Source organism: Rhinolophus sinicus, linkage group LG05 (genome assembly GCF_036562045.2).
Source record: "Rhinolophus sinicus isolate RSC01 linkage group LG05, ASM3656204v1, whole genome shotgun sequence".
NCBI lineage: Eukaryota > Metazoa > Chordata > Mammalia > Chiroptera > Rhinolophidae > Rhinolophus > Rhinolophus sinicus.
In genome coordinates, this window is record NC_133755.1 from 9,027,299 (window position 1) to 9,051,239 (window position 23,941).

Sequence of the window (23,941 nt, forward strand, 5' to 3'; positions counted from 1 at the left end):
AGATGTTAAAAGCCGACAAAAGTTTCATGAAACATTGCAACCCTTACTGCGGTGAGGTACATTCTGATTTTTCTATTTTAATCTGCAGTCTAGTGCTCTTGTTTGTTTGTTTTTAATGCCAATCACAATATTTGAATTACAGGACCCACTAGTGGGTTATAACTCAGAGTTCGTAAAACACCTGCAAATCTGCTCCAGTGATGACAAGTTTATTTGCAGACACCAACAAACACTGGGGCTACAAACAAGGTATCATTTTATCTAAGTCACAGTTAATTGACTTCCTTAAAAAAGAAATCACTTTATGTTTTACCAATAGCTTAACGGTTAATCCCTGGGTGTCGCATATATGCTTTATTTCTATGTCTACTTTCCCTAGTAGACTGTGAGGTCCATTACAGCAGAACCCATATCTTATTCATTTTTTATTCTTAATGCCTAGTATAGCATTTTAAGCACTGTTTTAAAATTGTAAATATAGAATATTATAAAATAGCATCTTAATTATGTTACTAACTGAAAATGAAAATTTAAAAAAAATTTGCTTTCATATAGTTAATTAGATATTCAAACACAAAAACAAGAATGCAAGTTTTGACACATTCAATTACATACTGAACAAAAAATACCACCACCATAATTCTGCTCTTTTGCTTTACCTATCAGTTGTTAATACAATGAAAATGAATGATGCGGGATGCAAAGGTCACTTTATCTTTGCCTTGTAACATAACCACGGAAATATTACTGGTCTTCAGCAAAGCATAAATGGCCCTATCATTTTTCCTACTCGCTCTCAGCAGTGACATAAGCTAATACCTTCCTAAATTGTCCGTCCAACAGCTTCAAAGTCGCCTTTATCTTAATAGAGAGGGACATAAGCAGCGTTAGAAATGAACGTTACTGCAGTCAGTCGTCGTGGTGCATATACGGGTTTTACCAAAGTCTGAAAGCATCCAGTTCCATTTTCCATTTAAAAATCTCCGCGGTTCCTATCCATACATATGCTGCACCACACAAATTGTTAGTTTTACGGTCATTTTAGGTAGAGCCACTGAATTTATATCAAAACCAAGTGTGAACATGAAAACCCAGACCTTATGCCAACACTTAAAACTACTTAGGATCATTAAAAACCAAACCACACTGTTAGTAGATTTTTGAAACTGAGCTGAAAAGAATTCAAATGTCAATTTTTGACCTTAAAGGTAATAAAACAGGAAGAGGGATAAAGAAAAGCAGAAGGAGAACCAGCCAATACTGACCAATATTGAGTACCTCCTTGCTCCAAGGTCTTTACATGCACTGTTTTATTTAATCCTCACAATAGTTATTCACGGTATGTGTTCCAGATATTGTGGTACCTTCCTTATCTCCACTCAATGCCGAACCTACTAGGAGCTGGCCACACAGTATGTGTGGACTGAGTCAGTGCCGCTCTGGATTTAATCCCGACAGAGCTGGACCACTCGGGGTGATCTCATCCCTCACCACAGTGAGTAATCCGAGCCACAACTAATCACGACCTGGCATACGAGGGGCCACAGGGATTGGTTCGGGGTGGCCTAATCAGCATGAAGCTTAGAATTTCTGTTTGGTGTTTGTGGGGAGCTCTCTCCCTCTATCTGGCTGGATGTGAACTGGAAGCAATAGAGCCCTAGTTATTGCCACTCATTGTACTGAAGCAAAGAACCGTATGCTGAAGCTAACGCCAGAGACCGCAGAGGAGAGAGATGGCAAGAAACTGGCTCCTTGATGACACCCACTGACAAATCAGCCAGCCCTACGGTCAGCCCCACCTGTGGACCTTTGAGTTACACGAGCCAGTACATTTTCTGGTCCATTAGTCCAATATAGTGGGATTTTTACTTGTGTCTAAAAACATTCTAAAATTAATCTAAATTTATAGAGTAGTGATTATTGTTCCCCCTTGTGCAGAGGAGAAACTCAGAAGAGAATTTTTCCAAGGTCAAGCTGGGTGGGAACGTAGGGAGGTCTGACTACAGATTTGTCTCCTCCATCAACACGCTACCATGAAAGGACTTTACAATGTGTCTGAGATCTATCGAGATCCAGTTCAACTCCATGTGTTGAGAGACCACAATATTAACACACGGAATTTGCCATTTTCCTGGGTCTGTGGGGATTTAAAAATGGTTTTGCTCTGTTCTCTTCGTGATAATGGTTAACATTTGCTGATCACTGGCATCAATCCCTCAGTCTTTAATACACACAGATGGCATGAAAAAAATCCCTCATCAGACAAGGTGTACTGGACAAAAAACTGATTATACTATAATTAAGGAACTTTGTCAGGTGATTCAGTGAAATAAAGGTAAAACAGTGTACGGAATTTCCTCAAAGGATGTTTCTAAAAATGCATTATGAAAACAAACACAGACGTCACCCATGCCTGTACCAACGTAACCGTCACAAACCTAGTGAGCTTGGTGTCGATTCCTCAGCTGGGCCCATCATCCCCTCCCACGAGACGCCGCGATGGCCTTCACATTGGAGTCTCCTGTCTCCGGGCTGGTGCCTTCTGTTTCCTTCTCTAACCATCACCAAAGTGATCGTTCTAAAGTGAAAATCTGACAATGTCACTACCTGGCTTAAAACTTACGTCTACTTGATCCACGCCCAGGATAAAGTCTAAACCCTTCGGCCAGGTCTCTGAGAGCTTTCATTGCCAGGCCCCTCCCTCCCTCTCCCTGGAATGCTCCTCCCCTTCTCATCTTTCCGTGTAGCACTCATGACAAACACCCTCGTCTTATTAAGCCTCAGCTCCAGCAGCTCTTCCAGTACCGAGCCTCTCCTGGCTACATGCCTGAGCCCGTCAACTCAGCTATTAACCGTTTCTACCTTCCTTCCTCCACACCACAAGGCATCGACCACGTCAATTCTGAATCCGTCTTTAACTGATTTGCTGACCAGCTTCATCTACGAAGAGTTCCCCTTGGCTCTGCCAAACTATTGGCATCCTGACATGGCCTCCATTAGACAGGAATCTGCCTATGGGTACCAATCCTTGAAAAAGCAGTAGGCTCTAGCTGAGAGGAGAGGGCATGGCTTTTCATTACAAATTCCTTTGCTTCACAGCTAGAGAAAGTATTTATAAAATAGCAATTAGGAGATAAATCTGTTTATAAGTTTAAAAGGCTATTCATTGAGAGGAGGGAGTTTGCAAAATGAACAAAGAATGGAGGAGTAAAGGGAGTCCATGTCACTGACGATTTACAGCTGAACAATAAACAGCTCAGAACTGAAATGAGAGAGACTCAGTCGGGAGGTTCTTTTCATACCCCTTTTCCCCTCTGCTTTTTTCATGTTAAAATATGCTTTGGTATTTGCTGCCCATTATTCCGAGATTGCTTCTTTATTCGCCTGTATATCGTGGCCCCCGCGATGTCCAGCCCTTGTGCACTTGGAGCCCACATACTCATACGTCCCAGGAAGGAGCGTGTACACCTCGAAGCAGCCCGCGGGGGCTGCAGACACACGTCTGTTCGCCAGACGCCTCATTGGGAGCAGCAGCACGACTGGCACTTACGAGTGGACTGTGCACATGGTCGTTTGGCCAATTTCCAGTCTCTCTTACTAAATTATCACCTTAGACTATCTGAAATGATTTTCCAAGCACAAACAGAGAATGAGTTTTCAGCTTGCCAATCAGGCCAGTAATCACGGTCACCCCAGAGGGGCTCCCGCAGCCAACTTTTTCAGGAAGGGAGTGAGAGCAAACAGGATTTTGGAGCAGGCCTATATGTGAATCCTGACTTTGTCACTTCTTTCTCATAAGACACTAGAGCAGTTACTCAACTTCCTTGAGCCTTAATTTTCTTTTCTGTTAAAATGGTGATAAAAGTATTTACTTCACAGGACTGGGAGAACAATTACAGGGTAACATTACAATAAATATTCTCTGCTTTCTCTTCAAGCAGCTCTTCGGAAGGCTGAATTTGAAGTAAATGGAGGAAACTGGTTAAATTACACCAGTATTCAGGTGCAGCCTGGATGACTATGACAGACTTTCAGAAGGAAACATTAGTTCTCCTTATTTTTACAGGGTGACACTCACAGACATTGAAGGGTCAATTCTTTGACTTCTACAGGTCACAATATTCAGAGTGAATACTACGAGGTCAGAAAATTAAGTTCGCGAACTCATCCTAGAAAAAGTGCGATGTACCTCATTGCTGAATATCCCTACGGTCACCTTCGAAGTACTCCCCTTGGGAAGCTATGCACCAATGCCAGCACCTAGTTCACCCTTCAAAGCAATTTTGTAACTCTTTTTCTGGAATGGCCATCAGAGTTGTCATTATATTACCCTTGATGTCCTGAATGCCATCAAAATGTCTTCCTTTCAACATTTCCTTTATCGTCGGGTAAAGAAAGAAGTCACTGGGGGCCAGATCCAGATGAGTAGGGAGGATGCTCCAATACAGTTATTTGTTTCCTGGCTAAAATTCCTTCACAGACCGTGCTGTGTGAGCTGGTGTATTGTCGTGATGCAAGAGCCATGAATTGTTGGTGAAAAGTTCAGGTCGTCTAACTTTTTCACACAGCCTTTTCAGCACTTCCAAATAGTAAAAGTGGTTAACTGTTTGTCCAGTCGGTACAAATTCATAATGAATAATCCCTCTGATATCAATAAAGGTTAGCAACATCGTTGCAACAAGTTTGCAAACTTAATTGTCCAACCTCTTCTATCCACCATCCTCTGAGAAAGCAGCCAGAAGGAGCCCATTAAAATAGCTTATCTGCTTGGCAACAAACCTCTTCAGAACCTGAGCACGGCTCATGGCTCAGGGGCTGTGCAGCCAGAGGCAGCCATACAGAGGCTGGACAATGACCTGTCCCACTCTCTGCCCTCTGAGGCTGCCCTACACGGGACAGTGATACGCAACCAAAAGGGGTCCTCTCTGGGGAAATTTTAACACAAGTAAGTGTGAGTGGAAAGGTGGGGGAGCCACAGTGAGAGGTTCACACATTCATGTCACAATTTGTCAGTTGTCTGGGAAGCCTTGCTCGCTGAGATGGATATATATATATATATCTCCAACTGGTCTTTGACAAAAGAACAAAGGAAATACAATGGAGCAAAGACAGTCTTTTCAACAAATGGTGCTGGAACAACTGGACATCCACATGCAAAAAAAAAAAAAAAATGCATCTAGACAGATTTTACACCTTCACAAAATTTAACTTGAAATGGACCAAAGACCTAAATGTAAAACACAAAACTATAAAAGTCCTAGAAGATTACATAAGAGAAAAATCTAGATGACCTTAGATATGTCTATGAGCTTTTAGATACAAAACCAAAGTCACAACCTATGAAAGAAATAATTGATGGCTATACTTTATTAAAATTAAAAACTTTTGCTCCATGAAAGACAACGTCAAGAGAAAGAGACAAGCCACAGACTGGAAGAAGATATTTTTAAAAGACATTTCATAAAGGACTGTTATACAAAGGACAAAATATACAAAGAACTCTTAAAACAATTTAAAAAACAAGACAACCAGATTAAAAAACGAGCCAAAGACCGCAAAAGACACCTCACCAAAGAAGATATACAGATGGCAAGTAAGCATATGTAAAATGCTCCACATCACACATCCTTAGGAAAATGCAAATTAAAAAAACGAGATACCACTACACACCTAGTAACGTTATGAGAACCAAAATGTGAAACAATAATGACATGAAATGCTGGCAAAGATTTGAAGCAACAGGAACTCTCAGTCATTGCTGCTGAGAATGCAGAATGGCACACTCACCTTGAAAGACAGCTTGGTGGTTTCATTCAAAACTAAACACACTCTTACCATACAAAATAGCAACTGGACTCCTTGCTATTTACCAAAGGAATTGAAAACGTGTGTCCTCATAAAAAGCGGCACATGAATGTTTATAGCACCTCGGTTCATACTTGTCATAACTTGGAAGTGACCAAGATGTCCTTCAGTAGGTTAATGGATAAATAAATGGTGGTCCATCCAGACAATGGAATATTATTCTTCACTAGAGAAATGAACCAACAAGCCATTCAAAGACATGGGGAGGAACCTTAAATGTATATTACTAAGTAAAAAAAAAAGCCAATCTGAAAAGACAACATAATGTACAATCCCAACTATACATACATATAACATTCTGGAAGAGACAAAACTATGGAGATAGTAAAAAGATCAGTGGTTGCCAGGGGTTGGGGGTAGAAGGTGAACAGGCAGAGTACAGAGGATTTTTAGGGCACTGAAAATATTCTGTATTATATTACATGATGGAAAAATGAATACATGTCATTATACAGTTGTCCACACCCATAGAATGTACAGCACCAGGAGTGAACCCCTAGGGTAAACTAAGGACTGGTATAATTTAGTCAATTATCCAAAGAGCAGTCATGGCGAGGAGGAGGCGGCTCTCTTTCTTTGTTGTTACTGACAGGAGGACAGATCAAGGAGGCAGATGTGGGCAACATATAAAAATAACAAACAAATGTATCCAATAAATGAATGGGTTGCTTCAAAAAACAGTGGGCTGCTGTCTAAGGAAAAACAGGATTATCATTTGCTGAAAACCTTTAACACTGAGCAGGTAAGACTGGGAGTGGAATTCTAGCTCAGCTACTAATGTGCTTCTGACCTTGAACAAATAACCTCTAACCTTCAGTTTACTCATTTCTATGTTGCAGAGCTGTTGGGATGACTTCTAGAGATAAGGTGGTGTTGAGTGGATGCCTGGTCTGTAACAGTGAACAAGAAATGGCAGCTATTGCTACCATTACTATATAGCATGGACAGTGATTTCTGTGGATGACAGAAAGTTATCTAAGGTCTTATCATTTATCGTTGGCGTGACAGCATGTGGGTGCATGTGGAAGGAACCATTTTCTCCCCCTTTGGCCCCTCAGACAGAAGTTCCCCTACGGACCAAGAAGGTAACTTCTACTCTCTTCACCTTTTCAGTCCTCAGGAGAGGAGGCGTGATATCTGGTGACACTGTATCAGGGGAGAAGAAAGTGACTGTGTGTGGCTTGTCTTCTCTTTCTTTCTGAGTTGCCTGACTGGGAGGAGAGCACACTTACGCTCTGGTCCCTCCAGTGGTAAACATTCGTGGGTCAGACCCAGACTTGGATTTCACAGAGGCATATGTGTCTAATATATTCATGTGACATTTGAAAGGTGACTAGTCGGAGCTACATGTGCTGTAAGTACACACTAGACTTCAAAGAGTCTAAAAAAAGAAAAAAGTAGCATTAATATATTTTATAGTGATTAGATGTTGAAATGACAATATTTAGGACAATTTCAGCTATTTTGCTTTACTTTTTCAAATTTGGCCACTAGAAAATTTCAAATTCCCATTGGGGTTCGCATTATAGTTGTATTGGGCACCCACGTCTCTGGGTTCCATGAGTGGAAAGCGCACAGCAGGAAGCCCTCCTGAGAAAGCACGCACGCACGCTCTGCAGATCCGACCATGTGCTTGGCAAAGCAGTCTGCAGTTCTGGCACCAGGAGCAGGATGAGGAAGGCTGGTGCAGGCAATCCAGCCACACTCGGCAATCCAGCTCTAACGACAAAACTATTTTGATTACCATCTGTCTGATTCTTCTATCTCTTGGCTAATCCTACCTTGGGGAGATGGGATATTACTTATTGTGCTTCCCCTAGAAATGTGTACATTTCCACGGTGTAGCACAAACAAAAGCTTCAGGTTGGGCACCAGGCAGAGGCAGTGGTCCTCTCTAGGTCTTCAGGGTAGGGATGCAGGTTTCAGAAACATCCATACTGATTTCAGCTGAGAGATCCACGAGGGTGGTTCTCAGCTAGAACAATGTGGGCATGGGTGGCCGACCTCCCCCAGGAAACAGGCGTCGGAGACACGTGGGATTCCACAGCAAAAACGACAGTGGCAGCAGGCACTGAGGGGAGAACTGGAAGGAACTGGCTTGAATGGAGAAACGGACATTAGGAAGGCAGAGTGACTACAGACGGGGGCGGATGAAATAAACCCGACTCGGAGAGGAAAGAGTATGGATGGAAATGCTCCTTCCTTCATGGTGAACAGACGTCACAGTTAACCTCTGATAGGACTTTCTCAACCAATCTCTGCACAACTGGGCTGACCTGATACGCTGGCAAAGCTCAACCCAGCGAGGTTCTCTCTGTCCAAGTTCCTTCCTGCCACCCCACCAGGCCACTTCCACGCTTTTCCTCTTGAGTGAGGAATGTGTGTTTGGATGGAACAAAGAACAGGAGTCTAGAAGCCGTTTGGCTTGGCGAACTATTTTAGGGATGGTGATTTGTTTGAGTTTCTAAACTGCATGGCTAGGAAGCAGATGCTGATATAATTTTATTGTTTTCTATTCTTTCCGATTTTTTAAAAATGAGCTGCATGAAAAACTTGAGGAGGAATTGATTTACCTTCAGATCTGCTGAAGAGGCGCCACTACTCACATGAAAGAAGGCGTATTCTGCGGCAAAACCTGCTACTGCCCAGACACCCTCCTCAGGCCACTCTGGCTAAGACAGGATAGGAAGCAGGAAAAACAATCTCTGGCCTTCCCTTTGCTGAATTTATGAGTTTGTGATTTTGACTTAATTGAATTTTAAACTAAAAGGGCAAGACGATTTGATTTTTAGGATGTCAGTTTCCCCCTGAGAATTTAATAATGGGAATTTAAGTTGGGGCCATTTTAAAGTGGCTGGTCTGTAATACTGGGCATATTTTCTCCTCTCATGTAAGCTCCTAGCTTAACTTCTCATGAGTTTTAATTGTCCATCCAGTTGGGTGAAATCTAAGTAGGAAACAGACGAGAGTGAATTTTCAGCCTTGTCTCCAGGGAGTCAGAGAGTGTGCTCTTCTGAACTATTTCAGAGCTTTCTGGAAGCAGAGGCTGAATGGCCGGGACCACGCTCAGGCGGACACACTGTAAGACACGCAGGTGTGAGGGGAACGGCCTCATGAAGTGGGAGTATCAGGCCCCGGTCCTCACACACCCCGGGCTCCTCTCTCCCCTCGTGGGCAAGAGGCTCCATTATTCACCCCCATCAGTTACAGGACCAGAAGCCCATGGCTCACTCCTCAGCTTTCCACGTTGGGCGGAACACTTCCACTCCCAAGACACAGAACACTGCAGAAGGGACATTTCAGCACCCCCGCCCTCTCACCCCTACTCTCCCCCGATGAGAACTGCCCCCAGGGCCGTGTGCCGTGTGACCTCCCCGTCTGCAGCCTGCCTATCAGAGGATTCCCTCATTCTCGGCTTCTTGAGACAATTACTTTCTGGAGCAGCTCTAACTGGTCAAGTTTCAAACAAGTGTGGGTGTGAGAGAGAGACCCCTGGGCTACCTCAGGCTACTCTCCGACTCTAGCTCTTCTAGCAACAGTTAACATTTATTTCCTGCTGATATTTCCTCTTTCTACATTTTAAACGTGGGTGTTGGTGACGATGGGAGGAACGAAGATTAAGCGTCACCCTTAGACCCTCCTACAAACAGGCCCCAGAAGAATCACCTCTTCTCTGGTGTGACATCCTGGCCTGGACGAGAGCCAAGAACACAAGGTTTACGGAGGGGCCCTCAGTTACCGCACCCTTACCCCAAGCCCCTTCTCCTTTCTTACGCATCTCTCCCAGAGAAATCTCGTTAGGCTTGATAAATGCGTTAGTTAAAAAATTATAAAGACTAAAATTTGTAGGAAAAAAACAAATATTGCACAGTTCATAAATTCAAAGGATGGTTATAACGACATTCATTACCCAATACATATTCCATATTATATTAAACTGTTTATAGCACTTCTATATCTGGAAAACTGATTAGGAATTAATCTATTTCAAGGAACTTAAATTTTAAGACAATCCATTATGCACTAACCAAAACACGTCGTCATTATTTTTATTTGTATTATAAACAGGTAGGAAGCTGAAGTGATCTTTCATGTGGGCATCAAAGATGGCTGTGGTTTTGGAAATAATAACCTCTGACAGTTGTTCTCAAAGTGTGGTCCGCAAACTATAAGAGTCCAAGACTCTTTCAAAGGGTCTGCAAAGTCAGTATTATTTTTATGACATTATCTTTTATTATCTATCTTTTTTTCACTGTATTGATATTTGCATGATGATTTTAAAATGGTGGATGAAAATACGGGATCTTAGCACAAATCAAGGGGGTGGCATCAAACTACTGAGTCAGTGTGCTCTTCACTGGCAGTTTCACTTAAGAATGTTCTGGAAAAAGTAAAAATTATTAACTTTATCAAATCTCAACCATCGAGTGCACATGTTTTTAATATTCTATATGAGGAACTCAGTTATATACACATGAAGTTCTTCACCACATACACAAGTTTAATAAGGAAAAGGCATCTGTGTGATTGTCTGAATTATGGGCTGAAATGACCGCTTTTTGCATGTATAACCATCACTGCTTGAAAGAACAATAGACAAACTATGGTTATTCAGGTATTTGGCAGATATTTCCTCTAAAGAGAACAAAGTGAGCCTGCCATTTCAAGGAAAACAACTCATTATATTTACTGCCAATGATAAAATTTGACCTTTCAGGAGAAAAATTAGAATTTTGGTAAACTTGTATCCACCGCGGGGAGCCTGACAGCTTCCAGATATGAAAGACTCCTCTGCTGAGACAGGTGTCCATATTAATATACGTGCCTTTGTTGACATTGTACAGTGCAACGTGTCACATTTGGATGGTCTCTAACTCAGCAGACCACTACTGTCCAAATACCTAATGAATTCTATTTCAAACCATACATGGCGACAAGAGCCATTCAAAGTGTAATTCAGACCAATGATTTTAATGTACAAAAACTTCAACGATATGATTTCAGAGTCCACGTTACAACTCGTCTTTGAGCATCTATCACTTGTTGAGTTTCAGTTTAATATCAGAGAATACCCAAAATTACAGGCTTCTGAAGAACCCCTCCCTTTCTAACCCCATATCTGTGGAAGGCTGGATTTCCTTCACTGACTTCAGGCAAAACAACAAAGACTGAATGCAGAAACAAATACAAGAGTCCAGCTGTGTCCTATTAAGCCAGACACGTAAATCTAAAATGATGTCACCCTCTCATTTATGTTTTTTCTTTTGAAAGTGTATTTCCCATTAAACTATGCCATTCATGTCAACTTAGAATGGGTCTATTATTGGTAGCTTTAAATGAATTAAATATTTCTGAAATGTCTTGGTTTTAATTTCTAATATGTTATCAATGGCTATAAACTTAATAAACAAAAGCTCTTTAGGGTCATCAGTAATTTTAAGAAGGTTAAGGCAGCTGGAAATCAAAAGGTTAAAGAATCACCAATCTACAATAATTAATTAAACGACCACTTAAGAAGTATGTGCTTCTACAGGGCTAGGAACTGAAGAATTAGAGATAAAAGGTGCCATCCCTATCCTCCGAGAATTTCTAATTTCATGAGGAGTGTAATTCTCAATTATAATAATTTTACTGTAAAGAAAAAAAACTTCATGCTAAGTTTCTTACAATAATGTTTTTTACATCTTAATGTCACTGATGCCGACTAATACTGCATAGGACACAGAGTTAAAGCCTCAAGTGCGACTCCACCTGAGTCTACGTAATATGCATTTGACTGATGCATCAGTAAGTCACAAAATTAGGTAATACGCATTATCTAAGCATGTTTACACAGGATTCAGACACTGATTGCTCATTATGGTGAAAAATGTGCTGCCATCCTTGGTTAAAATACAGTATTAGCACTGTGAAGACCCCAAAGTTACAGCTAGAATGCGGCCTTTTGACTGAGACTTAAACTTAGGAAATAACTCTTATTTTTAGGTCATATGCTTTTTAAGATAAATTTATTCTTCCATATTTTTATGTCAAATAGTCTGGATAATAGGATAAGGGAGAAAACAGTAGCTTATTCCATGAATTTAAATAGTCAGAATATGAGAATGAACCAAAGGATTTTCTCTTTACTGCACAAAATACAACCTAGCAATGATAAACAAAACATTTTTCATCCTTTCCAGAAAAAAGTTGCATGGTGTAATAATGAACAAATTTTGAATAAAGCCAAATAAAATTTACCTATGCCCCATTCTGAAAATTTTATCCTTAATTTAGTGTTCTGGTTGTATCTTCACTAACTTACATGTTACTATATTTTCTAAGAAAACAAAGTCCCTATTACTCCTATTGCAAAACACACAGGAATTAAGAAAGTACATAATTTTTAAAAATAAATATTCTTAACTTGTTCTATATTACTTATACCTATTGTCTATATAGCTTTAATTTATAGCTGTCAGTTTAACATTGGCATGTCTGGCAAAGAAAATTAAACTTTAAATAAGAGTTTTATAAACTGTTAAAAAAGAGAGACAAAAAAAAGAATATGAGAATGAGATTCCCTCATGCTGTTTCCATAGCTCCAGAAGGCAGAGCCAAAAAGTGGGAACGATAGGACCCCAAAGAATGATGCCGTGTGTGTGTGTGTGTGTGTGTGTGTGTATGGGGTAGTAGCTTAATTATCAATAGAAATGATGTTTGAAAGTCAGAGGCCAAACTAGATAAGAGGTTCTCAAATGTTTTGCTGCTCTAATCCAAAGGAGGCAGGGTACTCCCATCAGAAACCCTGGGAGCTGAAACAGACAGCGCGTGTGGGGTGGGGCGAGGGTGGTTAAAGCCTAGCTAATTCCAGGATGCGAAGCACTGGGCAGGATACCAGAAGGCCTCTTCTAATTCTGTGGGTACCTGGGGTTTTTAAAGAAGGATCCCGCAAACTTCTGGGCAGCATTTCATAAGCGAGAGGGGTATCTTCCACGTCCTTATTTGTGGATGTAGTTATGCCAACAACTGCAGGCGAGTGTGAAGTACAAAACACAAAGGCTGGGCCTGTTCATAAACTGCCCCGCCCCCAACCACATCAGGTCTGAATCATGCACCTGGTGTGCTGACCAGCCTTTCGGCTTCTCTGACCACGTTCCTGGATTTCTAACCCACTAACTTGTTCCCTGTCCCTTCTACAAAAATGTTTCTAACTACTGAATTGGAGAAGCAATAAGAAAGTAACTCTAACCTGACTCTACCCAAGGAAACAATTTAGAATTGGAACCAATGCACTTTAACTATTTGTATTTTTTCCCTTCTGCATATTCATCGCCTCCAATATAATGCAAATTCAGTCTCTGACTACATGACATAATACCATTTTGTGAATATTTCGCCCAGAATTTCTATGAATTTGTTAATGCAAATGGCAAGTGAAGAGCTATTATCACGAGGCCAAAGAGCCTTCCCTGGCTTATTCTAGCACGAATGGGTACTACATGCGAGCCTTGGGGATATTCCTCTCTCAATCTTACTATCTGCACAGCTGCTTACTCTTCTTGTGATGCTTTCTGGAATTAAATCACCAGTTATTTCCAAGAGTTTGGTTCCAAATCAAATGTGGGTGTATATTTGAAAACTGCACACTCCGTATGAGGGATATACACTTATTCTACATTTTTAACATCATGTACAAGCTGTGGGAACATCTGGGATTTTGCAAATTTGGCCAAGTCCAACTGCATTTCCTTTTCCAAATGTGTTCTCTGACATGTGCAGATTGCTCTGCAGTTTCAGTTTTATTCTCTCTCTCTCCCCCTCTCTCCCTCCCTCTCTCAATCTCGGACAGCATTGTGTGATTTCTAACATGTATTGTATCTAAACGTCATACTTTTCCTCTCTGAATGAAAAACTAAAAGGTTGCCAATTAATAAAATGAGGAAAACTACAAAGCTAGACCAAAGATGTAAAGTCAATTTCAAACGTATCTGTCTCACTTTTCTATAGCTTAACCTGATGGAGCAGAAAAATACCTCTTGCGATAGTTTACAGCAAAAGAATATTTTGCTGAGGACTGTACCACCTGAACGAAGAGAGGGCAATACCATAATTAACTGACTCAATCCTCACTGGGTCAGCAATGCATCTTTTCCTCAGAAAAAAATGCACATATATGCACAAACGACTGTGTCACATACATTTCAGGTGATCGGAGGACATCTTAACCGTCTGAGATCAAGAAGGTAATGAGAATGTGCTGTAATCTAGTCATCTGACTTGAAACATTATAAGTAACAACTGTAACTCTACCATCTGATGCTTCAGTTTAATCCTGAGTAAATAATGGCTCCTGGAAAGTCTAGAACTGTCTGCCCACCTCCAGACACAGGTTCACGATTAGCGTGTGGCCTTGGCTGGTCGTGCTAGACTTTGTTCCTGCCCTCGTATAAAACATTTAAATCCTCCTTCAGCCTGAGGGGAGGGAAATGGCCCGAGAGTGAAGGCCTCTCCGTCTTCCTGGCTGGTCTGTCTGCTTGTCTAGCTCTTTGGGCCAGTTTGCAGGCCCAGCTCTACAGCCATTTCCTCGGATTTCAACTCACCATTTGGTTCAACTATCCTCCTTCCCTCTAATACACAGGCTTCTTACATTGCTAGTACAGACTTGGACTTTGGACCTCTTCTCGGTCTAGGTCTTAGAGACTGAATCCTGCCCCACCTTCCTCATGTAGACTCAGCCCAGCTCTGGACAAACCCACAACAGGCCACACTGCTCAGACTGAAGATGCTTGGGGCTCTCTGGTGCCCCCGCTCTCCCATGGTTCCTAGAATGGCTCCAGAGCCCAAGACTCTAGCTGCTTGCTTGTTCCATGACTTCTTAGACACAGCGCAGTTCAATGGTTAAGAGCAAAGGCCCTGGAATACGTCTTCCTGACTTCAAACTGTGGCTCCTCCATTACAAAAGTAACTTTGTTGAACTTCAGTTTCCTGACCTATTAAAATCAGAGTCATAATATCTATTTCAGGGATTATTCTGCCATAGCCTCTGCCTCAAGGAGGCAGAAGTCCAACAGAGATCTCTGAGGCTAAACCACAGAGCTGAAAAGGGGCAGGTTCAAAGTTCAAAGCCAGGTTTCTGTGACTCCAAACTTGTGCTCTTTTGAAATGTATCATGCTACCTCCCTTTAAAATCATCCGTATTTTCTTCCTTAAAAACCACAGAAATCATTGTCTCTTTTTTTGCAGCAGTGGTTGTAAAATTGAAAACCAACTCATTAACTAAATTACCTCATTTGCAATAAGGAAATGAAGTCCTGGGTTACCCACAACTCTTCATATAGCGAGTTAGTTAAAACTAGCATTCCCCACAGTCTGTGCCAATTTCCAAATGAATGACTTGAATTCACAGCCTTTATACTCCATTTTTAGGATATTAGCTATAATAAAAATTCTTAGAAGGGGTACTAGGCAGACCCGCCAACTTGGGAGAAAGAGAAGGCAAGCAGCAAAGATGGGAAGAGAAGGTAAAACGGAAGTTCCGAAGGCAGCAGAGTTCAGCCGCTGAGACCAGAGGCTGAGAGATTTTCTAGGACAGAATGCCGTGTCCACCAGTGGGAAGTTTACACTTAAAAGTGCTATCGAGGTGAGAGCGCGAGAAGAGAGGAAAAGGACCCACATCACCTATTCTGAGTAAAACCATACATTGTGGAAGGACCTAGAGAGGGAATGAGAATCCAGTTAAAGGGCCCAGACCCAGGCATTGAGTAGACACTGGAGAACGCGACACAGACTCCCGTGGAGAGTTCTGTCAGCACCTCGTATATTATGTCCTATTCATGGGGAAGTTCTGAAGGGCTCAGTTTCATCACAGCTAAGCCGATAGCCTGGCTATGAATGTAGGTAACTGGAGGCGCTTTGCACTTTCAACTGGAAGAACAGGATGGAGCATTTACTACAAAACGACATGTTATGAGAACTATAACACGTACTAAGTGTACGTATAAATTAGAAGTCACATCTGATTTAGACTGCTTGCACATCTGTGATAGAGGAAAATGATATCCCAATTAAAACACCTCATGCCCAGCAAAAAAACTAAAATGCCACACATGTAAGTACTCCCCATTTCAAGAAAGGAAATAAAAACAAAAGCTACAGAATGAAAGAGCACTTTTCATTTCTTCTACAATGCTCCACCTACATTAAACTATCCTTTTGGTTACCTTGCTCACGGCTTTTGGAGAAAATGTAATTGCATCCAGCACAGTGATGAGGTCGCCGGGGCGGAGCCGATCAAAGTACTTCGTGCAGACCTCGTAGGCATGAAGCCACTCAGACGAGGAGTCCGGGGCCTGTTTCATGAGGTGAGGGTCTCCAGTCCAGAACAACTTCTGCAACCAGACAGTGTACAGAGAGCTTGGGGAAAGCATGCGTCCATCCTTATCAGGGATCTTGGGAACAAGTTTGGAAATAGATAAGACATTTTGACTTGAAAGAACTGGCTCCAGGGCTTCAAGAGGATTCATGTTTTCCTCTGTCAGTTTTTTGTAATTAAGACCTATGGAAAGAAAAGAAAAAAAATAGTTCATTCCAACATGAATGGACAGAAACTCAAACACACACAGAGCCTTCTGTATGGCTGAATAAAAAGATTTATCTACCAATTTAGCTATGGCAAATAATTTAGTTGTCCATTAGACAGATCGGAAGATCTGAGTTCTGGGCCTGGCCTGCAGCTTAACCAGTGGTGCAATCCCAGACAGAGCGCCCAGGTTCTGGGAGCCCCAGCTTCCTCACCTGTACGCTGGAGGTGGCAATGTCTACTCACCTCGTCAGTCTCTCCAGGGCACCTAGGTTTCCCTCAATCAGTGCACTCACCAAACAGCATTATACTCATTTGCTATTCACCTGGCATCTCAGCAGCAGCTTCAAGGCAGAAGTGAATTGTACTCCTTGCCCTCTGTGTCTAGCCCAGTGTCTAATCTGGTTACTCAGTAAACCACTGGCACACTGAAGTAAATCCTCATAATTGTTATGAATATTAAATATAGATTTGAAAGTATCCTGTAAGTTATAAAGTATCATCAGACTTGAGAGGTATTAATGTGTTTTATTTCTTAGCAATGAGCACAAAGATACACAGACCCATTCAAACAATCAAGGGATCTTCTTTTAAAGGGCTCCACATGTGCTTTTAAACATACAGGCCCCACTGAAGTGCAATTCTGCCCAATCGCCTGTTGCAAAGTAGCTCAGCCTTGCCATTTACATAGATAAAATATAACCAGTGGGAGAAAGAAAACAACCTCTGGAGTCCAAAACTTCAGACGTTAGTGCCAGGTCTGTTATAAATCGCTGTGTGCAATGGGATTTATAGCTGATGTAATACAGAATTGTACACCTGAAATCTATGTAATTTTACTAACAATTGTCACCCCAATAAATTTAATAAAAAAATAAAATAAAATAAAATAAAAAAATAAAAATAAATAAAAAAATAAATTGCTGTGTGACTTTCAATAGGTTTCTCAGTTTCTCTGGTATTTAATTCCCTCAACTAAAAGTGAAGGAGTTGGAAAGACAGTAACTAAAGTCGATTAGCATCAAAACCCTGTGGTTTCAGATCTATGTCAGCCACAGTGCACGAACGTGACTGTGGACAGAAAATAAATTCCTAGATTTAATTTCAAGAATGAGTTTCACAGGGGAATTACTGTCTTACCTGATGCAACTACCTTAAATTTCTTCAGCAGCCGAATGTGGGTTTCCGGTTTAATGGCGTATTTCCCCAAATCCACACAGCCGGAGCTTTCCAGAAGAGTGAAATAATACAGCAGCCTTTCATGATCAAAGCCACCAATAGTGGGGTAAATATACTTCACCATGTGCTTGTGAAAGCCTTCGGGATCAGTCTTCAAAGTCTCAAAGAGATGAAGGGCTTGGGCTCGATTTTCAATTTCTACTGTGGACAAACTGAAATTAAGAGACAAAGAAACTACGTTAAAATGTGGTTCCTTTATTAAACAACATGCTTTTTTTTTTTTAATCCAGGAGTAAAGGCTACTTCTTACAAGTCCCTTCCTCCTACCTAAAAAAGAAGGTAAACACCAGGACGCAGGTAGTTGATATAAAGGGAAACAAATATGTTAAACGCCTCCTATAATACAATTTTCATGTTGTCTCTTCCAGGGCTACGGAAACCCTGGGCAGTCGGCATTACTTCACATTTCAGCAGTTGGGAGAGTTGCCCAACGCTTCATAGCCAGGAAATGAACCAGATCTGTCAGCTTCCACTATGCATTATTTATTCATGTCACAAGAAACAATTTTAAATGGGAGCTTCATTCTAGAAATGTAAACAACTTAATTCTTTCAGGAATTTAGGATTCTGTGAGGGGAGAAACAATCCCCAAGTTCAGGCATACATTTTACATCCACGAGTCTTGAATTGATACTGGATAGACCCAAATTTGATACGGCGTTCAAACAGAATTACAATCAGAAAGAACAGATACTTGCACTTTTTCTTGAATCATATGTAGTAATGAATGCCACTTGAATAAAACACTTATCTTACTATTTTCATCTTGACTTAAATGTCTTTATAATAAAAATAAATAAAAACATTATTTAAGGTGAAACTGTTGAAAAAATATTTTAAGGAGTTTTGTTTGGTTAACCAGTTTGTATTTGGCGGCGGGGGGGTGAAGAGGAGGGCTTAATTTTGGTTTTGTGCTGCTCCCTGGACAGAACACAGAGCCTCCAGTCCAATGTAATCCGAATGCCCCAGGCAGGATGGGTTTCGAACGTTCTAATTTTAACAGTTCTTCAGGCAGCCTTCAGGCAGCATTAATAGAAATACCCAGTTTCCAGGGCTCGTAGCAGTAGCAACGAGAGGATCTGAGGGGAATAGGTGAGACCTCCGGCAGTATTGGAGTTAGATTTCACGTAGTTTCACAGCAACTCCTTTGAAAGATGATAGCCCGTTTATTGGCATCCCCACTTTTAAAAAGTGCCAAGACATGTTTTTGGTTTATGTAGATAAAGCTAATACAAATTATGTTTTAAAATCTCTATGAGCGAGTGGTAATACTTGGGATTACAGCAGCAATCTACAAAGTCAAAATATGCAGTAATTTAAAAACGCTCTTTTAACTTTCACTTCAACAGAAATGCTGTTTTTCTATTATGACACAATTTTAAAATTACGCAAAATATCCCAATCTATAAAAAACGTCTGGTCTATAAACATGTCTGACTGTATCCTCTGAGTCTCCTTCTATTCCAGTTCTCAGAACAGGCTTTAACGACATATTACCTTGTCTGTCTCCCTCACTAGACTATGTACCACTTGATGGCAAAGATGATATGACATCTTCTTTATCTTGAGTTTCTCAGTACCAAGCACCAGTGTGTGGCACAAAGGAAACACTGAATGTGTGTCTTCTGAATGCCAAACTGATGGGTGGGTAAACAGAAACTGAAGTGTTTCTGCCCCCTAAGGACAAGACACTGTGCTCAGCACCGGGGAGGGGATAAAGACTGACAATATCGAGCTCTCGTCCAGCGGTTTGAAAAATCTAACTGAGTTATAAATACTTAAAATTAAAAAACAATGCAAAATAATGACATAGGGGCCACCATTATATTCCCATCAAAGGGAGGATTGCTAAAGCTGTGACTTCAGAAGCGGTAGATACAAACAATAACACAAAGCTTAAGAAAAGAAGTACCTGAGCTTGGCATTGCAGAAAGGAATGAAGCGAAAATAATATTAGGTTGGTGCACAAGTAATTACGGTCTAAAAGGTTAAAAACAACTGCAAAACCCGCAATCACTTTTGCACCAACCTAGTATGATGAACAAAAGTATCAAGACACGAAAGCACAGGGCCTGTACAAGAAACAGTGAGTATAATGGATGGTTATATTCCTGAGACTATGACTACTCAACATGCGCAACGTCATCTGTGCAAGATACTGTACACACAGTGGTAGATAAAAGTAACTCACAGAATTTCCGATTCTCCTTCATAATTTGCAAAATGAAGTCTGAAAACAGTGTGGAGAAGAAGTACATAGGAAACCGAGTAACCGCATCAAGATGACTCCTACTGACAGCTTTGCAGGGAGAATAACATGCCCAGTGGAGGAGGGACACAAACTTGCCGTCTATGCTGGTTACTATGGTGGCCAGTTAAGTCCAGGGCATTAACAACCAATGGATGAGCAACTGCCAGTCAGAGAGGTTAAGTGACTTGCCTAAGACCGAGCGTCCAGATGTGCCTGGACCCAGTGTGACTCTGCTCACATGATCACAGAACAGGCATTGATGCATGAAGCCCACAATCACCACCATTTCAAAACCAGGATTCTCTCCGCTACACAGACAATAGTTGTCTCTCCCAGAAAGAGTTCTGAAAGAGTTCTCTTGTCATACCTCATTCCTAACAGCGTATTCAAGAGAAACTATTCAAGAAAGACTCATCTACCAAATGGGCAGAAAGTGACTAAATCTTAAGTTCAACTTCGTCTGTGTTTGACTTGCTCCTGAACACAGTCTCCCTCAATCAACTTTACTTGCTCCCTCGCCCACCCACTTATTCTTCTACGCCTACAATTCAGTTTGCCGGATGTGCAATTTTACCTAATTATCTTGTCAAGAGAGATAGCAGAATACCTTTAGTGACAATGATAAATACCAAAACCTCCCTCTTCAGTAAACTACAATGTGCTAAGATCTTTTATAGATGCCAGTCATCAATAACCCATTTTGATAGTCTCCATTGAAAGAAGCTGCTATCTTCCCTTTGGAACAAGAAATGAAATCTCTGTTTAGAAAACAATTCCAAAGAGCCCACATTCAATTGAGTTAGCAAGAGATATGGTGAAACCTCTGTGGACTTTTCACTAATCAAATTAATGACTACCCTTAGAAACCATTTGAATGTTTTTCTTTCATCAAAATTTGGCTATAAAGCACCATATGTATGTATAATATATACAGGGGGTGCCAAAAATGTATACACATTTTAAGAAAGGAATACTGTATTAAAATTGTAATAATATATACCGATAACCAAAGACGAATACAAGTCACATTTGACTTCTGCAAATACAAGAGGTGCTCAAAAAAGTTACCATCAGTGTCCAGACACTTCTGATTATGGTGAACTACTGCTTGGGCAACGTTGACCAAAGTGTCCACTTGTATACTTTCTTTGACACTCCCGATATATATATATATGTACATACACGTATGCACGCACACACGCGCATATTAAATTTCAGAGATTACAGGAAAAAAGTAGCTGTAGCTGCAGTCGATGCACAAGGAATAAACTATGAGTGCTAAGTCCATGATTAATGTGTTCTGGAATAGCTTCAAGCTGCCAATCACCCAGAAATGTAATTCAAGAACAGCATGTACTGAAAGGACTTATATTCATCTAGGAAAACAAATTTATTTAAATATGTATTTCTTTACCCAGTCTCAGATTGAGTGATACTACAATTCCATTAGCTCACTAAAAGGAATACTTAGGAGGGGAGAGGGAGACAGATGGGAGGAGGGTGAGGGAATGGGAGAGGGCGGCTTGGAAAGGCTGAAGAGAGAACAAAGGATGGGGACAGGGGCTCGCACGTTCAGAGGCAGTAACGTCCAGGCATTTCCCCCAAAGAATAACCCTCAAAGCTTGAAGATATGTGAATCCAAACTGGTAACCACGATCCTGGGTGAACAGGGCCCCACCCCTGATTCCTGTGGAAAGAGCCAGTTCTCCCCGCTCAGTGGCAACTACTCTGACCAGAGGGAAACAGTGCCAAGTATTCACCACACGGATGCCTCAGAATGAACGTGGTGGCAGACTTGTCCACATGCTCCCTAACAGCTGAATATGTGATTATGCAAGGAAACTGTGGTCCAAATAATCATGGCCATTTTCAGTGTTGCCAACATTTTGGTCAAGTATCTTTGGAAACCAAATAGACACCTGATGAGAGGATCAATAATAAGTATCTCAGAGTCTAGCTCTTGTCTCACGAATACTCAGTGAGCACCTCTGAGGAATGCCATGTGTGAACAGAGTGTCAGGCCATGGGAATGGGCTTTGTCTCCTTTGTCTCCTGACCCCTTACACCTTTTAATTTATCGTAAAATGTCAATTCTGATTGGTTTATACACACTCATATTATTACCTCTATAAAAAAAATATTCTAAGAGACACCAGAGGACAGGAATAGTAATCAGCATCATCTACTGAGCACTGATTACATGCTAAGCACTACGTCATGATTCTATTTGCCCAAAACAGGTATCTTCTCATTAGTATCTATACTGACTTGGAAAACACTTGTTCAAACACCAGATGTGTGATATTAGGCTACTGGTGGTGATAGGATAGACCAGTAAATCGGGCCTGTTTCCATAACTAACAATAGCAACTACGTGTTTTTCCTCCAGAGCACCTGCTACACGTTAGGTATTTTGTATAAATCTCTTAAATGTCATTGCAGTTCTGCAACATGAATTAAGAATACTCCTTTTGCAGAGGAGGAAACTTAGGTGTAGAGGGATCTATCAACTTGTCTACCAAGAACACACGAGAAGTAAGTCACAGAGCCAGAGTCTGAACCCAGATTTGCACAATTCAAAGCCTGAGCTCGTTCCACCAGCTGGAACAAAATACATCTTCCTGCTTACGTCTTATGTCAGTGTCAGGAGCCCGTGACTACTGGGGGGAACAGGCCTGAAGAGTCACAACGTGGAAAGGAAGGAGGCAGGTATCTGGAAGGAATCCCTTCTATTTTGGGAATGGTAGTAATTAGTTCTCCCATTTGTTAGGATTGGCAGATTTTTGTCTTAAGCACAATACAAATCATAATCTTGGTTAAGTTCTCTTTTCCCCGTAGACCCAAAGAAAAATGAAAATCAAATCTGTAGCTCAATTTTAACAAGCGTGTCAGTCCCATGACCTGAATATCTGCATTCACCCCTCCTACTCTAAGGATCATTCCTGTTCTGGAATTTTATTTTAGTTTCCAATATTATGGCATACTTTTAATAAGCTAACCTCCCTGACATCCTCTCTCCGCACACTAATCCTTCTGACACTAACTTCTCAGCTAAGCCAGGCTTCTTTACGGGAGGAGGAGACGGAAGAGACGGCCAGAACTCCATCCTTTACAATGTGGCAATCTGGACACAAACCAGACTATGAGCAACAGCAACCCCCAGGCATGCAGTCTGTGTACCTTCTGTTTCAATTCTGAGAAAGGTAGACGCATCATAGTTTATTGACCTGCCCACGGTTATAACTTGCTCTTATCCATCCTTGTATCTGAGACCAAAAGAATCTACCAGAGAATACAAACTGATATGGAAAATAGCCCTGTCAGAGTCCCTATGGCAGGCGACCGTACCCGTGGGTCTGAAAGAGACAGTATAAACTAACCAACAGAGAAGATGGTATCATGACCTGTGCCACCCAGGCAAAATCACCTGGGAAATCACATGTGACTAAAGGGTGGATATTAGTGTGAAATAAAGTGCAGGATGTTTGGCCTTCAGCTCTGCTGTTTCAATAAGAAGGGAAAGATGGAGAGAGTTACTGAGGCTGCCAGTCAAAGGTAGCTCTGGTCTCCAGTCACTTGCCCTTTGTTCATGGCGCCAGCCATGAGGGTCTTCCTTCAGTTCACTCAGAAACGCCAACCACCTTCCCGCCCCAGAACCCGTTCCCCTGCCTGGAATGCCTTTTCTTTCAGTCTTTCAACAGTGAGCTCTTGGCACCTACACAGAAAGGCTTCCCCTATCTGCTACTCGTGCATTTCCTTTATTGTACTTACTACGACTAGCAATTTATTTTTTGGCTGTTTTGAAGTGTGTATATATATGTGTGTGTCGGGTGGGGGGAGGTCTATTAGAATATAAGCTCCATGAGGGAAAGGATATATCTGTCTTGTTCAGCATTTAAACCTCTGCTTAGAACACAAAGATACTGTAAAAAATCTAGTACTATTCCATCTGTTCGAAGCATCTCTGGCATTTCAAAATGACCCTGAGTCCAAAACTTAAAGACACTCATGGAGTCAGCAGGACT

The 23,941-nt window shown here is 41.3% G+C and overlaps 1 protein-coding gene across 2 annotated transcripts in view; it reads right to left on the minus strand.

The window, feature by feature from the left end:
• Nucleotides 1–23,941, minus strand: part of NBAS (NBAS subunit of NRZ tethering complex) — a 269,220-nt gene that overhangs the window by 54,036 nt on the left and 191,243 nt on the right. For both annotated transcript variants that reach the window (XM_019751941.2, XM_074331709.1), the window contains 2 exons: nucleotides 17,567–17,817; nucleotides 16,068–16,402 (listed from right to left, as the gene is read on the minus strand). In XM_019751941.2, coding sequence (XP_019607500.2) covers nucleotides 16,068–16,402; nucleotides 17,567–17,817 — 586 coding nt within the window. The remainder of the gene's footprint in view (nucleotides 1–16,067; nucleotides 16,403–17,566; nucleotides 17,818–23,941) is intronic.